At 51.1% G+C, this 16527-nt stretch overlaps 2 protein-coding genes across 2 annotated transcripts in view; one reads left to right on the top strand and one right to left on the bottom strand.

Moving 5' to 3' along the window:
* LOC114202272 (voltage-dependent N-type calcium channel subunit alpha-1B-like) overlaps positions 1–16527 on the top strand; it is an 82164-nt gene that overhangs the window by 48349 nt on the left and 17288 nt on the right. Inside the window, 5 exon segments of the mRNA XM_088018669.1 lie at positions 928–1044; positions 1445–1510; positions 2867–2958; positions 5174–5318; positions 11490–11617. Of these exon segments, the coding sequence (XP_087874795.1) occupies positions 928–1044; positions 1445–1510; positions 2867–2958; positions 5174–5318; positions 11490–11617 (548 nt within the window).
* Positions 9551–10167, bottom strand: LOC148162481 (ribonuclease P protein subunit p20-like). The gene has a single exon (XM_088018480.1). It carries the CDS (start codon positions 10142–10144, stop codon positions 9722–9724), a length of 423 nt encoding a protein of 140 aa, XP_087874606.1. The 5' UTR covers positions 10145–10167; the 3' UTR covers positions 9551–9721.

Below are 16527 nucleotides of genomic sequence, written 5' to 3'. Positions count from 1 at the left end.
TAGGCCTGAGCTGCTTGCATATGTTAAAACACCAAAGTGGCAGGAAGCTGCTGTCAGGCTGCGTGCGGGCACCTGGTCTCCAAGCAGACAGAGGGTGGGAGACTGCCCAGGGCCACAAGCACCCCCACGTCATGGACATCGTCCAGAGCCGTGCTCCCTGAAAGGGATGTGCCAATAACTCAAGGCGCCCTTGGGCCAGGGTGGAAGCCTCCCTCCCAGGTAATCTGTGGAGTCCAGAGTTTATTGCTTCTTTTTGTGCTTGATTTTGAACCTCTTGGATGAGGGAGCAGTGTTAGATACCCTGGGATCTCTGGAGTTGAGACCATTTGCGGATTTCATAAGTGGCTTCCGTGGTGTGGGCAGCAGGATCGCCAACACTTACCCTTCCTATGGTGACTTGTCTGCAGGCACCAGGAGCAGCCCCAGAAGAGATGTTTGCCCCTCTGCCAGGTCCCAGGCAGCAGGGGCTTTGCTAGCCGTATGGAGAAGTGAAGGGCCCTTCAGAGGCTCTCGGTGAAGAAGCAGCCCTGCCCGGCACTTGGATGGCTTGGCTGTGTCTTGCAAGAGGCGGTCAGTGTTAGAGGCCCATCCACAGTTGGTCTCCTGGCTCCACCTGGCAGCAAGGAGCTGCTTCTGAGAATTTTTCTCTCTCTCCCTCCCTGTTGGGTGCAGGGGGGCCTAAAGCGGAGGGGTTTCTTTGATTTGCTGCATGAGAAGTGATTTGCAATGACAAGCTTTACTTTTGGAAGGTTTTCTGGTGGCCGATTGCTGCTTATACTGTAGAGCAGTGACGTTTTGTTCGATCTCTCTTTGTATGCACTTTTCTTCGGGACCACAGCACGCCAGGGAGAGGTGGGTGGGGAGCAGCACCTGCAGTTGCAGGAGGCTGGTCTCCGCAGGTTAGAGAACAGCCTCTCTTCCCTACAGAACAATTTCATCAACCTCAGCTTTCTCCGCCTCTTCCGTGCTGCCCGGCTCATCAAGCTGCTGCGCCAAGGCTACACCATCCGCATCCTGCTGTGGACCTTCGTCCAGTCCTTCAAGGTGAAGCCCAGGCACGGCCCTTGTGCCCTGACCCTCCCCTGTGTGATGCACAGTGCTGTGGCCACCACCTCCTCCTCGCCACCAGAGCAGCCCCTCCTCGTGGAGGCTCCTTGTTGGCACCCGTTATCCTATTGTAGTTTACAAAGACATTTTAAGTGATCCAGAGAGCATCTTGGTAATGCTCACTGACTCTGAGGTGGGTTCTATGACTGATTATAGACGAAGGAACTGAGGCGGTCTCTTGGTGGAGGGGCTTCATGGTCAGTGGGGGTGGATTTGCGGTCGCTGGGGTCTGGGTGGCCCCAGAGACCCGGCCACCGTCCACTCTGCAGATGAGGCCCGAGCAAGGTAGCTGGGCAGCCCTCCCTGGAGCTGCCCTGTCCTCTGTATGTCTCCACAGGCCCTGCCCTACGTGTGTCTGCTCATCGCCATGCTGTTCTTCATCTACGCCATCATCGGCATGCAGGTGGGTGCGGCTGATGGGACAGGGAGCAGAAGGGGCCCCTGTGCCCTGGGGCAGAAGGGCACTGATCATGGTCATCAAATGGTATCAATGACAGATTGGCACTTGGGGAACATTTCTATGTTTGAAGCACTTTATGAACTTAATTCTCAGAAAGGCTGTTCTACCGATAAGGACACAGAGGCTGGGCACCACGGGTTTGGTCCTGTCACCCAGAGTCCACTAGTGAGGCGTAGCTCCACCGTCTGTGGGAAAATGCTCTGCTGTGCTCCTGAGTGGAACCCCATTGGGCTGTTAGGGTGTTGATGGGCATGTTTGATTGGGTGCCGGGCCCCCATGGTGGTGGAGCTTTTGAGCACATCTGCCTGGTGCTGAGTGGCCTGCAAAGCACCAGCTGGTCATTCTGTTAGTCCAGAGAGTTGACCTGATCCTTTACAGGAAGTTATATATTACAGAAGAAAAAAGTCAACAGGATCACACCAGATCACTGTACTGTCAAGTTCAGCTTGGATAAGTTAGAATGCCTTTATTTTGCCAAAGAACCCTTTGTCAGCTACTTGGAAAAACATTTAAAAGACAAAGCAGCGTTCCAGTTTTAAATCTTTGGCATCTGGCCACTTTTCAACAGTAGGATGGGAGATGGATCCAAATGTTAAATTATAGTGGGAGAAGCCATTGTCTTAAAGGGTAGCTGAAAACTGATTTTTAAACTCTATTTCAGGGATTGAAAAGGTTCTCTTCCTTTAAAATTTGCTGAGATCTGATGCTATTTAAAAAATATATATATTTGTGCCTGCTTTGGTTTGGGAATTTATAAGACCAGAAGGGTCACTGGTCTTTGTTTTTGGTGAATATGTGATAGTTCATAAATTTTTCAGCCAGATTCCAGATTTTAAGCCAAGTACAGTTACTGACTTGTTTGCATTCCTAACCCTAAAAATAAATCAATTAAAATGGATAAAAACCCCGTTGTGATATTTGCACAGAAATTTAGAAAGAAACTTTCAAGTTGACCTCATAGCTATTACCAATAAAATTACTGCTTCGGAGTCATTGATGACAGGGTGAAATTTCAAATGCTTCCTGTCTTATATATAGCGCAGCCCATGTAAACTTAGCTCCGGGTGGCATTTTTACCCGGCATGCGGACTTGCAGGTGTAGAGATGCGGAGCTGGGGGGGGCGGGGCAGTGACGTGTTCGGCTGGAAGTGCTGACCCCTCCACCCCCTGCCGCAGTGGTGGTGGCTAAGGGCAGCGTCCTGTGCCCTGTGGGTCCTCACGTGCACATATCCTCTTCTGCCTGGCCACAGCTCCTGAGGACCCAACAGGACCAGCCTGCAGCCTTCTTTCTCATTTCAGGTTTTTGGAAATATTGCCCTGGATGATGACACCAGCATCAACCGGCACAACAACTTCAGGACGTTTTTGCAAGCCTTGATGCTGTTGTTCAGGTGTGTTGTTTGGGGAGTCAGCGCAGGCTCAGAGGCTCCTCCGTTCAGGAGGGACAGGGCGTGTACTGACCCAGAGGGCCACCCCCTCCGACCCCAGCCAGTGCTGGCTTCCCCTCAGTGGGCCTTCCCAGCTTCTTCTCCCCTCTTCCTCCTTCCTTCCCTAAGGGTTCCTGGGTCTTGGGACAGATGGAAGGGAAGTCCATGAGGGAGGTCAACCTGAGAGCCCCAGGTGAGGCTGGCCTTGACCACCTCAGCTCAGATCCCTGGGGGTGGTCAGAAGGCCTCTGGTGAAGCTGCAGCCAAGGGTCTGGGAGGACAGAAGGTGTCCAGCAGGGCCTTTTTCGGTGTGCTGGCCATAGGCTTTGCATCTGCTCACCTTGTTGACTGCAGGGTCTGTGGGATCGGGGGTGGGGGCGGGGGCAGGGCAGGGGGACACAGAGTGTGCTACTCAGGGACCCAAGGAGCTCAACTGGCCAGAGTGAGTGCCTCCAGTGCCCCATGGCTCAGAGGACTGCAATTCCCTAGGCTCCAGGCTCCAAGGCAGGCAGAGTAGCTTGTTTCTGGCTCAGGCGCCTCCCTGTGTGCTCAACAGGGCTGCATGTCAGCTTCTGTTCCGAGACGTGACACACTCTCTGTGGCCCATCCTGGCGTGGGGGCTGTGGGGAGGGGGTGAATGTGTCTCACTGCCTCCGTGTCCCCTTCGTTAAGGCAAGCCCAGCACATGACCCTAGGAGGGAAGAAAGGAGCGCTTCGCAGGGACTTGTGGAGGAGGGGTGCTGACATAAAACCCTTCCTGAGGTGCCCACACGCGTGTTTGTTCCTGCAGATGCACCAGGATGCTGTGAGGCCTGTGCTGGGAGATGCTCAGCGCGGTGAATCCCAGGCCGATGCATTCCAGGGCCCGTGGAGGTTCTTCTTTTTATGGAGGGAGATCAGACCGATCTGCTTAGCTAAGCTGCCTGGAGAGAGTTGTCTGACTCTTGTTTTTTAAATCAGATAGACAAGTATCCTTAGGCCTACACTTTCTCCAAATGACATCATTTCTCTGGACTTTAGCTATTACTTTCATTTCATCTCGTCATTAATTAACGTCCTGCCTCGTGCTGCAAGAGTTGAGGCAGGCCTATGAAACCAGCCTCAGTTTTAAGTCTTTGTGCTCAAAGATCTCTTTTCCTCCCTGGTCTCTGTGTCACGTGTGAGCACCAGTATCAGTCAGGCCTGGCATTGGACAGCTGCCCTGCAGGAAAAGCGCCCTACTCCTAGCCATTGTTAATGGGAAGTGGGCTCCACTTGTGCCGAGAGCTGGCCATGCAGGCACACCCAGTGTCGGGGGGGGGCCCAGGCCTCTGGTCTGCCTGCTAGTCTAGTGCACACCTGGCCCTCGTGCTGGCCACACACCCAGGGACAAAAGTCCATGAAAAAGGTCCTCCAGGGTGGCCACTCAGGCTGGTGGGGCTGTTCTTGGTGTGTTCAGGAAACAGCAGACGCTGGTGTGGCTGGAGTGGACTGAGCAGAGACCACGGGGAAAGAGCAGGCTGCGAGTTTCACAGAGCTGTGGGCAGTTGTGTGAATGTTGGCTTTTGCAGTTAGTGAGGGGTCATTGAGAGGAAAAGTGACCTGATCTCACCTGTGTGTAGTGGACCCACTTGGCTGTTGGGTGGGGCAGAGCAGGAAGATCCGTGAGGAAGCTATTGCAGCAGCTCAGGGGAGGTGGTTGTTGCTTAGCCCGGGGTGCTGAGAAGTGGTAAGAGTCTAGCTGGTTTTTGAAGGTAGATGAGCTGATGAAGCTGGTGAGAAGGAATGGAGGCAGGGATGCCTGCAGTATATTTGGCCTAAGAAACGGGATGGAGCCCCCATTTCTCGAATCAGGGAAGGCTGGGATGGCACATGCTGGGTGAGGGAGGCCAGGAAGGGCTGTGTTGGCTTCGAGGTGCCAGAGGTCCATGAAGGGGCGCTCACCATAGTGCTGACTTTTGGTGCAGTTCCTTGTTGTCAGTAACTAGTTCTTTCCGAGTTAATGATCAATTTGAAAACCTAATGCCAGAGGATTCTTTTTAAGAAGCAGGCATCTCTTACCTAGACCTTACATATGAGTGGGTTCTCTGTGGGAGGGAGCCCAGGGAGGGTATGCACTTGAGCCAGCTCTTCTGAGGTTTCTTCTCAGGCTGGCCTGGGCCTTCCTTTGTGGGTCTCATGGCTCTGCCCTTCTTCTCAGGGGTGCCACTGGGGAGGCCTGGCATGAGATCATGCTGTCTTGTCTCAACAACCAGGCCTGTGATGAGCACACCAATGCCAGTGAGTGTGGGAGCGACTTTGCCTACTTCTACTTCGTCTCCTTCATCTTCCTTTGCTCCTTTCTGGTAAGTCCTGGTCATTGTGCCCATGTGTCCACCTGTCTCAATCCATCCCAGGCCCCCCTTCCATCTCTCGCTGATCCCTGATACTGAATCATGTCACATTACAAGCGGATTCTGTGTTGATGGTCCTGTTTCCCCAGAGACGATGACCTCTAAAAGGACCCACTCTGTCATGAGCTCCTGTGGGCCTTGCCTTTCCTTCTCAGAAAGGGTTTTAAGTTTCCACGGGACAACTGTCCTTTAGTCTTTAGCCTCTGCCATGGTGATGAGTTACAAAGAAGCAGCACTCCAGCTGGTATGCCTGGGGCAGATGAGCCTCAGGAAACTGGTTGTTGGGGCGGTAAGTGGACTAGGTTCAAGTCAGCAGACACCTCTGGGAAACTTTGAGCAGGGGCATGACACAATCTGGTTGATACTTTAAAACCTTGCTCTGGCCTCTGGTCAGGAGAGGCTGAAGAGTGGTCAGGAGATGGTTGGAGGTGACAGTGCCTAGAGAAGGGTGAGGATGAAGGGGGTTGAGCTGCACTTTAAAGACAGAGCCAACATGACTGATGAGTAAGCACAGGCATGAGGGAAAAAGAGAAAGAAAGCCGCACCTGCCATTCGCTGGGGTGCTGGAGAAACAGGCGCTGGTTCACACCAGTGAGAATGTGACGAGGTGCAGCAGCTGTCGAAGACAGTCTGGTAGCTCCTCAGTAAACTGAAACTAGAATGGCAGTGTAATCCAGCAACTCCACTTCTGGGCGTATGCCAGAATTGAAGACAGGGACTTGAATAAATATTTGTACACATATGTTCATAGCAGCATTATTCACAATGGCCAGGAGGTAAAAGCAACCAAAGTGCCCACCAACAAGTGATTGGTACACACAATGTGACATGAACATACAAGGGACTATCATTCGGCCTTAACAAGAGAGGCAGTTCGGGCCCATGCTTCAATATGAATGAATCGTGAAGTCATTATGCCAAGTGAAATAAAACAGTGACAAAAGGAAAAATAACTGTATGGTTTCACCTATCTGAGGCCCTCGAGTGAAGTTCACAGGGACAGAGTAGGATGTAGGATGGCGGGTGCCAGGGACTGGGGGAGGGGTGGGAGTTAGGGTTTAATGGGGTCAGGGTTTCAGTTGGGGAGGATGGAAGAATTCTGGAGATGGACGGTGGGGATGATTGCACAGCAGTGTCCGTGTGCTTGATGCCGCTGCACCGTGCACCTAAAAGTGGTTAAATTGGTCAGCTTTTTGCTATGTATGTTTTACAACAATTTAGAAAATGGTATTAAAAAAGAATTAACATCAATCCTATCCAAACTCTTTTTATTTTTTTAGAGGGGGGAGGGAAAGAGGGAGAGAGAGAATCTCAAGCAGACTCCATGCTGATTGTGGAGCCCGACGTGGGACTCCATCTCACGACCCTGAGATCATGACCTGAGCTGAAATCAAGACTCGAACGCTTAACTGACTGAGCCAACCAAGTGCCCCCTATTTAGATTCTTTCAAAAAGTAGAAGAGCAAACACCTCCTAATACATCCTGTGATGCTGCCATTGTCCTAATACCAAAGGCAGGCAAAGATGCCACAAAAAAAGACAACTACAACCAATGTCCCTGATAAATATATAGTAAGAATCCTGAACAAGATACTAACAGACTAGTTCCAATAACACATTAAAAGGATTATACACCATGATCAAATGGGATTTATCCCAGGAATGCACGGATGCATTTTCAACATACAAAGATTAACCAATGTGATGAGGAAAAAACCCACATGATTATCTCATTGGTGCAGAAAAGCATTTGACAAAATTCAACACCCTTTCATGACAAAAACACTTAGCAAACTCGGAGTAGAAGGGAACGTCCTTAACATGATGAAGGACATTTATGAAAAACCTACAGTTAACATTATACTCAGTGGTGAAAGACTACAAACTTTTCCCCCAAACAGCAGGAATTAGACAAGGATGCCCACTTTTTTTAAATTATGTTAATCACCATACATTACATCATTAGTTTTTGATGTAGTGTTCCATGATTCACTGTTTGCATATAACACCCAGTGCTCCACGCAGAACGTGCCCTCTTTAATACCCATCACCAAGGATGCCCACTTTTTATCACTTCTCAACATCGTGCTGGAAGTCCTAGTTAGAGCAGTTAGGCAAGAAAAAGAATTAAAAAGCATCCAAATTGGAAAGGAAGAAGTAAAGATATCTCTATTTGCAGATGATACTATTCTATATGTAGAACATGCTGAAGAGCACACACACACACACACACACACACGCTACTAATACTAATGAATGAGTTAATCAAAGTGTCAGGGTACAAAATCAACACACAGTAAACAACCAGAAAAGGAAATTAAGGCAATAAATCTATTTCCAGTAGCACCCAAAAGGATAAAATACCTAGGAATAAATAAATACCCATGGAGATGAAAACCTGTACAGTGAAAACTGCAAAATATCGCTAAAATGAGTTAAGACCTAATTAAATGGAAAGACATGCATGTCCATGGATCAGAAGACTTAATATTGGTAAGGTGGTAATGTCCCCACAAAGTGAGCTCTAGATTCAGTGTGATCCCTGTCAGAGCTCCAGTGGCCTTTCTACAGGAATGGAAAAGCTGATCCTCAAATTCATATGGAATGGCAAGGAGCCCCAAATAACAAAAAATCTTGAAATTAAAGACCAAGTGAGAGAACTCACATTTCCCTATTTCAAAACTTACTATAAAGGTACCATGAGTAAAAACAATGTGGCTGAAGAGATACTTTTCCAAAGAAGACATACAGGTAACCAACAGGTACATGTAAAGGTGCTCAGCATCACTGATCATCAGGGAAATGCAAATCAAAATCCTGAGAGCCAAGATATGGAAACAACCTAAGTGCTCATCAACAGATGAATTAGATAAGGAAGATTTGGCGTGTGTGTACACACGCACACACGCCCACATTTTTCAGCAATGGGAAAGGAGGAAATCCTTCTGTCATTTGTGACAACACGGATGGATCTTGAGGGCATTATGCTAGGTGAAAAAGGCCAGACAGGGGAAGACGCGTACTACATGTATAACTTATATGTGGAATTTTTTTTAGAGGTCAAACCGTAGGAACAGAGAGTAAAAGAGTCGTTGCCAGGGACTAGAGAGTTGGGGAAATAGGGAGACGTTGGTAAAAGGGCACACACTTTCAGCTATAATATGAATAATGTCTGAGGTTGTAAAGTAAAACATGGTGACTATAGTTGATAATACTGTATTGTATAATTGAATTTTTCTGAGAGTAGAATGTAAGTGTTCTACCAAAAAAAATAGGTGATGGATGTGTTAATTAGATGGTAGGAATGATTTCACAATGTTTATGTATGTATATATACCACAATATGCACTTTAAGTCTCTTATAATTATGTCAGTTATATATATCTTAATAAGGATGATACCGGGGCAGTATGGTATTGGCATAAGGATAGACCAGTGGAGTGGGATGGAGATTCCAGAAATAAATCCAAATATCTGTGGACAGTTGATTTTTGACAAGGATGCCAAAGCTGTTCAGTATGGAAAGAATAGTTTCTTTAAGACATGGTGAAGAGACAACTGGATGTCCACATGCAAAAAAATAAAGATGGACCCCTACCTCAGCCCATATACAAAAAGGAACCCAGAATTGATGAAAGAGCTAACACTACAAAACTCTTAGAAGAAAGCATAGGGGGCAGAACTTCATGATCTCGGATTTGTCAGAGGATTCTTAGATTCAACACCAAAATCACAAGCAACAAAAGAAAAAAATAAATTAGACTACTCAAAATTAAACACTTTTGTGTGTCAAAGGGGATTATAAAAGATGTGAAAATACAATTTAAGGAATGGGAGAAAATACTAATCCACATATTTTATGAGGGGATAATATCCAAAATACATAAAGAACTCTTAGAACGGTACTGCAAAAGACAGCCATATAAAAAATGGGCAAAAAATCAGAATAGACATTTTAGCCAAGAAGATATACAAAGTGGCCAACAAGCACATGAAGACATTCATCACCTTTGGGCATTAAGGACACTCAAAACCACACACTTCCTTCACACTCACTAGGATGGCTATAATGATAATTTTTTTTTGGGGGGGTGGCTGCATACTAACACAACTTGGTAGTTTTTATTGTCTAGGACAATGGTCACAGACCACAAAGACTCGGGAAGACCCAATGCTTGGGCCCAACAAGAGACAATACTCTCCCTCGCAGTTCAGAGTCCTCTGGGCTGTAAGGGGACAGGCTTTTTCTTACGTGGCTCTGGTAGAAGGTCCATGACTGTACTCAGTACAAGAAGAGCCACAGCTGAGCCTACTTATGTGGGGGTGGGTGGATAAGGTGGCCATCCTCATTTCCATTACTCGGGTGCAACCCTGAAGACCCGGATGTGGATGGCCGAGTTGTTGCGGATGCGGGTCAGCGGCTCTCGTGTATCAGTCTCTGGTTCCAGCTCATCGACAAGCTCCACGGTGGAGGGATTGGCAGCCACCTGCAAGGACCCGAAGCTGCCTGCCTGAAGCTGTAGGGCAATGCTGATGGCACGGTTGATGGCCAGGCCCAAGCCATGAATGCAGATCTCACTGCATGAATTCTGACCCCGAGCCCCTCCGTCCAGAAGCTTTTGGCAGCGGGCCAACTGGGCCTTAAAGTCAGTCTTCATGTTGACATAAATGTCATTGGTCCTCCAGGGCAGGCGGTGGGGGAGCCGCTTCCGAAGGGTATACTCCACCGGGTCCAGCTCAGCCTCGACGGCCCCGCGGGGCTCTCGGTTTTCCGCCATGCTGTGTGCCACTCTCCAGTCCACAGTCCCCTTCCCGAGCACGTGGCCCGCTCCGGGCCAAGCCACTCAAGTGCTGCGCCCACCCGCTCGGACGGAGCGCGCGGCGCCGGACACGCAGGACCGAGGAAGAGAAGAAAAGCCGCGCGCCGGAGGATTGCGAGTCTGTGGCCGCCCTTACGGCTCAGGGATCCTGAAAGATAATAATTTTTTAATGGAAAATAACCAGCTTTGGCAAGGACATGGAGAAATAGGAACTCTTGCACATTGTGATAGGAATGTAAAATGTAGCAACTTTTGTGGAAAACAGTTCAGCCCAAAGGTGTAAACAACTCAAATATCCATCAATGGATGAATAAACAAACTTGTATATACCTACCATGGAATATTATTCAGCCTTAAAAAGCAATGAAGTTCTGACCCAAATGAATGGCTGAGCCTCAAAAAATCACGCTAAGTGAAAGAAGTCAGGCACAAAAGGCCCTATATGGTTCTGTATTGTAGGATTCCTTTTATGTGAAGTACCCCAAATAGACAAGCCAATAGATGCAGAACAGAGATTGCTAGGGAACGGGAGAAAGGGGAAATAAGTGAGTGACTGCTTACTGTAGGAGGCATTTTCTGGGGTGATAAAGAATTTTTGAGGGGCACCTGAGTGGCTCAGTCATCAAGCGTCTGCCTTCGGCTCAGGTCACGATCCCAGGGTCCTGGGATCGAGTCCCGCATCGGGCTCCCTGCTCCACGGGAAGCCTGCTTCTCCCTCTCCCACTCCCCCCCCCTGCTTGTGTTCCCTCTCTCGCTGTGTCTCTCTCTGTCAAATAAATAAATAAAATCTTTAAAAAAAAAAAAGAATTTTTGAAACTAGAGAGGTGGTTGCATAATATTGTGAATACACTGAAGCCACCGAGTTGTACTCTTCAAAATGATTAAATGTATGTTATGTGAATTTCAACTCAATTAAACAAAAAAGAAGCTGAGCTTTTGGCCTCTGGAGTCCAAACTACTAACTCCAAAGTCACTGTTTTCCTTGAAGGCTGGCTAGGTGGGGAAGAGGGTGGTGATGGGAGGTGGGGCGGGAGGGGTGCCAACATGAATTAGGGTAGGGCAGCAGCAGGGAGTGGGAGGGACCTGGGTTAGTTTGCGGGACCAGAACCCCGGGGTAGGAGGCTGGCTGCTGCGGGGGCTGGTGGTGGTGGTGGTGGTGCAGGGGAGGCCCAGAGGCTGGGGGGAGCAGGGCTGGATGGGCTCTGGCTGAGTCAGAGTGGCCTCCGCTGCCACGATGGTTTCGCACAGACTTTGGCTGGGCTGAGGTCTCTCTACGTCACCCCTTCTCCTTCCTGTCCTGCAGATGTTGAGCCCCTTTGTGGCCGTGATCATGGACAATTTTGAGTACCTTACACGGGACTCTTCCATCCTAGGGCCTCACCACCTGGATGAGTTCATCCGGGTCTGGGCTGAGTACGACCCGGCCGCGTGGTGAGTGGCCCCCGTGTTCCGTGGTCCTCAGGGTGGTCCGTGCCACGGATCTCGGGACAGGGCTGGGTGGCTTCAGACCTGTGTCATGTGGCACAGGTTTTGTCAAACCCCTTCAGGTTTTGGCGGGGTCCGTAGAGGGTGGTGCCAGGTCCCCTTCTAGGTGGCACACTCCTTCTCATGCCCACAGTGCTCTTACACAGCTCCCTGGGCAGAGAAATGCTCTGTGAGACCCTTAGTCCAGGCTTAGGAGGTTCCAAGGGGTCTGTGAGGCTCAAGTCTCTTGCCAAATGGGAGTGTACTGTCTCCTCACAGGTCTGTCACATGAGGGGCGTGGAGGGCTCAAGGGAGAGGGTGTGGACACAGCAGGAGGGCCTTCCCTTGGGGCCTCACCATCCTCATGAAGCTTGGAGGCCTTCATGGCAGAAATGACATTCTTCCCGCCAATGGGCTCAGGCCTCTCCCTCTCTGCCATCTCCTGGGAACAGGAGCCAACATGCACCTGTGTCCCCAGCCCAGGCTGCAAATAGCGGGCGCTTGGTGAACTTTCACTGAAATTAAAGGAGCTACCAGGAAGGGTCTAGTATGTTGAAGACCCTTTGGTCATGGTGGGAAAGGGTTACTGTGTTGCATTAAGTGAGGGGTAGTTTGTTTCCAGACAGAGCAAGTATGTCATGAGGGGACTGGCTTGCATTAGAAGGGTGTTCCGTGATCCATGGGAGAGTCCTGCACACCCAGGACACATACTCTTATCCTCGGGGCTAGCAAAGCAGCATGGACTCACCATCTGCCCATTTGTTCCTTCATCACTCGCTTCTTCATTTGCTTATTCATTTATTCATTCTCTCAAGCGGATACTTGAGTAGTTATTCAGGGCATGCTCTCTGCAAGGCCAACACAGGACATGGAAGGGCCAAGACACCTGGCTGCTGGGGAAGGCACAGGCCGGCTCATCGCCTCACTCATGGTGAGCGCTCAGCAGACATGAATGTGAATGAACCAAGTGCATCAGTAAACGGATGGGCATCCGTCCCTTCCCACGCTCGAAGGGAATGAGAAGACTGTGAAGATGGAGTGTCTCCACTTCCCACCTCCTCTCTCCGAGGCTCCCAGCCTGCCCGTGTCCCCCTCGCACAGCTCTGTGTTTGGTCACCCCTTGCGTGGTAGAGGCCTGGAGGAGATGGTCAGTGTCGTCGTGGGGAGGACCCTACTGCCCACAGTTTTTCCCTAAATTGGAGCTCAGCAAGGGGATTGCTCCAGAGCTCTCTGACCCTCAAGCCCCTGGGAGCTTGGCTGGGCTCCCCCACCCTCCTCTCATCCAGCCTTCCCGGAGCCCCTACCCCATCATGTGAGGATCCAGAAGATGCTGTATGAGACCCTTCCCAGGCTGGGCAAGTCCTGAAACCACTGGTAGCACCAGCAACCCTAGGGCATTTCCATTCCTGTAGTGTCTCCGGGTGTTTTCCATTGTAGTGAAAACTGAATAATTTTCACGCAGTGCAGAACAAGCATGGATTTATTTATGTTTCATGGTGTAGGTGACCGTTTTTGTGGCCTCGGAGAGTCCTGTCATTTTGCTGATGCGTCAGCACATCGGCCCTGCAGTGCCCAGTGTCATTCTGGCTCAGGGGTAGGTGTGGGTTCTCTGGTCAGGAGGGCCCAGTCAGGTCAGAGAGCAGGAGAGACTCCAAGTGAGGCAGGCTTGAGGCTCATTCTAGGAGGGTCATCTGCACTGTGGTCTCAAGAGATGCTGCTGTTTCTGGGCACATTGTTTCCAGTATATGTGCTGCCAAAGGGAGGACCGGGCACGTTGTTTCTAAAGGGTGTGTTGCAGGGAAGCAGAGATGCTGTATGGGCAGTATGTTCATAGGTGCACGACAAAGGCAAGTCAGTGCAGGCCTGTGAGAGGGGAGGACTTCCCCCCAATCTTTATGAACTGTAGACCCAGGGCTTCCCCTAGTCCAGCCACAGGTGGAGCAGAATTTGGACATACAGGGAATGGACTTGGGCCAGACTGTGGTTTTGTGATGGTGCACAGGGGGCTCAGACTGTTTCCCAAATCCAGAGTTCTGAAAATGGGGCCTCTGGAAGTCAGGGGCCATTGGGAGTGGGGTAAAGAAAGTGCTGTGGAAGAGTAGACAGCAAATATAAGCGTCACCCCAGAGGTGGCATCTGTGAAATAGCACCCAAGACCATGGTCCAAAAGTAGCATAAATGTGACCCGCAACTAACACTCAGACTTGCTGCTCCCAAGTGGGCTGGGCTGAAAACATAGCCTGCCTCCAGATGGCAGGGGATAGGGGAAGGCCCAGCAGAGGCAGCTGAGGAGACTGAGTCCTGGGCACAGGACCGAGGGTGCTTTGAGCCCTTCCTAGCCTCCGTGGCAGATGTAGGGATGTGGTCCGCTTTATATCCCAGGTGGCCACTCTGCTGTCTCCTCGTTCTTGGAGAGACTTAAAGAACAACAAAACTTTGTGAAATTTCCCAAGCTTTCATATGTGTGTATGGCTCTGTGGGTGTGTGCACAAGTGTACACACGTGTGCGTGTTGCATATGTGCACGGGTGTGTTTGTGTGCACATGTGGCATGCGTACATGCACGTGTGCAGCAGACATACATGTGTGCATGTGCGCACACGCACATGGTTTGTGTGTACACGTACGAGTGTGCACACGTGATTGTGCAAATGTGTGAGTGCGGTGCGTGTGTGCACGCGTGTGTGCATGGGTGTACATGCACATGGTTTGTGTGTACATGTATGAGCGTGCACGCGTACGAGCGTGCACGCGTGTGTGCAAATGTGAGTGCAGTGCATATGTGCACGTGTGTGTGCTTGTGTGCACGTGTGTGAACATGCAGCAGACATACATGTGTACACGTGCGCACACGCACATGGTTTGTATATATGCGTATGCGCGTGCACACGTGATTGTGTGCAGATATGTGCAGTGCATGTGTGCACGTGTGTGTGAATGCACGTGTGCATGGGTATACACGGGCGTGCATGCTTGTGTGTGCACATGTGTGTGAGTGCAGGTGTGCATGGGTATGCATGTGCACATGTGCGTGCACACATGCCTGCTGTGGGGAGATGAAGAAGGCGTGGGGTTGTTGCTTTATGGTGCCGCCTTCTCCCATCTTCCCCGTTGCCTCACTTGGTGAAGGGTAGAGAGTCGAGAGGAGAATCACAATCACACCTGTAAGCGATCTGTCTACTCATCTTTGTGTTCATCCATCTGTGCATTCAACATTCCTGAGCATCCGCCGTGTGCTGGGGACCAGGGGTGTGTAGGTGAAGCAAGCACGTGCTCTCGGGATGCTGAGTCCAACGGGACTGTGGGAGAACAGAGGAGCCATAGTGTGAGCCCGGGGTGTTCGAGGAGGGAGAAACCCCATCTGGCCGGTGAGTCAGAGGAGGTGGCATTTGAGCCAAACTGAAGAGGGCAGGATGGATTGAGCTCTAGAGAAGAGGTTGGGGCCGGGGCTGAAGGGAAGGGGGTGTGATTGTGTCTGATGGAGAAGAGAACGCATTGCAAAGGGGCTGGAAGGGCGGCTGGGACAGGTTGAGAAGGTCTTGAAATTTGGGATAAACAAGGAGCTTTGACTTTGCTTTACAGACAGCGAGGACAGTTTTTTGCATTGCAGTGACAGTATGGTGCCCCCACTTTCCATCTGGTGCCGTGTGAGGGATTCGATGGTGGAAGAGAGAAGATGAGCCAGAGAACAGGCTGTGAATTGGGTTGGGTGATTATTGGGGCTGGGGGCTTCACCATGCTTCCAGACCCTTCGTCATGATCCTTTAGGTCCAGTGAGGTAGCAAGCACCTTGGGTGAGGCCAAAGTGGGGCTTCCTCTTTCTTCCCTCTTTTGCAGAAATGACTTGGAGCTGACTGGACAGGAAAGAGAAACGTCGGTGTGGGCCAGGGTGCCCACCCTGGGACTAGGGGGTCCTTAGCCGGGCCAGCAGACTCCAGGAGATGCAGGAGGTAGAGACGGTCAGGAGAGCCAGGCGTGGGGTCTCCAGAACTCAGGGAGCGAGAGCAGGGGCTGCCAGAGAGGGTGGGCGAACAAGACCCCGGGGGGAGGCGGACCAGTGGTTGCAGTGCGTGCACAGTGGGGGCTTGCGACAGGGGCCAGCACTGGTTCTGTATGGTGTGCCTCCTGCCCACGTCAGGCTCTGGAAATGGTCTTGGGATTGCCCTGCCTCCCGGGGCTTTCTGAGCCCCAGGATTCCCTGCAGGGAGCTGCCTGTCCAGCCGCCCGGCTCCTCTTCCTGTCGCAGGCTGGGTGGGCGGGCGGGACGGGCTCATCGTGCCTTGGTTGCCATAACCTGTGACATTTCCTTTCCACTTGCCGGGTTCATTGTAAGGATACGTACAGTTTGTTGCGTTGTATTGCGCCACCCGTCGGCTTAGGGAAGAACTGCCCTCGTAGGTTGGCCTACAAGGTTTGCAACTCAGAGCCTCCATGGGACATACCCTTCCCTGCCCGAAATGCAAACACAGCGCACACTCCCTGCCTGGTTTGGGAATGACGACACCTCAGCTCTCTTTCCTCCTGCCCTGCCCCGCCCCGCACTCCAACCTCCTGGACGCTCTGGTGCCCCATCTGATCTCCCGACCCCTCCCGCTGGCTGGGGAGAGGCAGCCTTCTGAGGCGGTGCACACGAAGCTTGCTGGCTGGGCCTGGAGGGCAGGGGTCGGCTGCTGGGTGGGAGCTGGGGGCCAGGCCCTGCCTGTGCCCGAGGAAGCAGCTGTCTTTCCCGGCTTTGCCTCCAGGCTCTGCAGGGTGGGCTAATGGTCAGACAGGCTGGAGGCCAAGGGCCCCAGAGGAGGAGCGCATGGGCACAAGCAGGCCAGGAGGAGCGGCCCCTCCCAGTCTGAAGAGCCTGACAACCGAGGGGCTTCTGGTCCC

This window comes from Eumetopias jubatus, unplaced genomic scaffold (assembly GCF_037043125.1).
Source record: "Eumetopias jubatus isolate StellerSeaLion01/CBP00866 unplaced genomic scaffold, mEumJub1_p1.0 scaffold_14, whole genome shotgun sequence".
Classification (NCBI taxonomy): Eukaryota; Metazoa; Chordata; class Mammalia; order Carnivora; family Otariidae; genus Eumetopias; species Eumetopias jubatus.
This window is presented reverse-complemented; position numbering and strand designations above follow the sequence as displayed.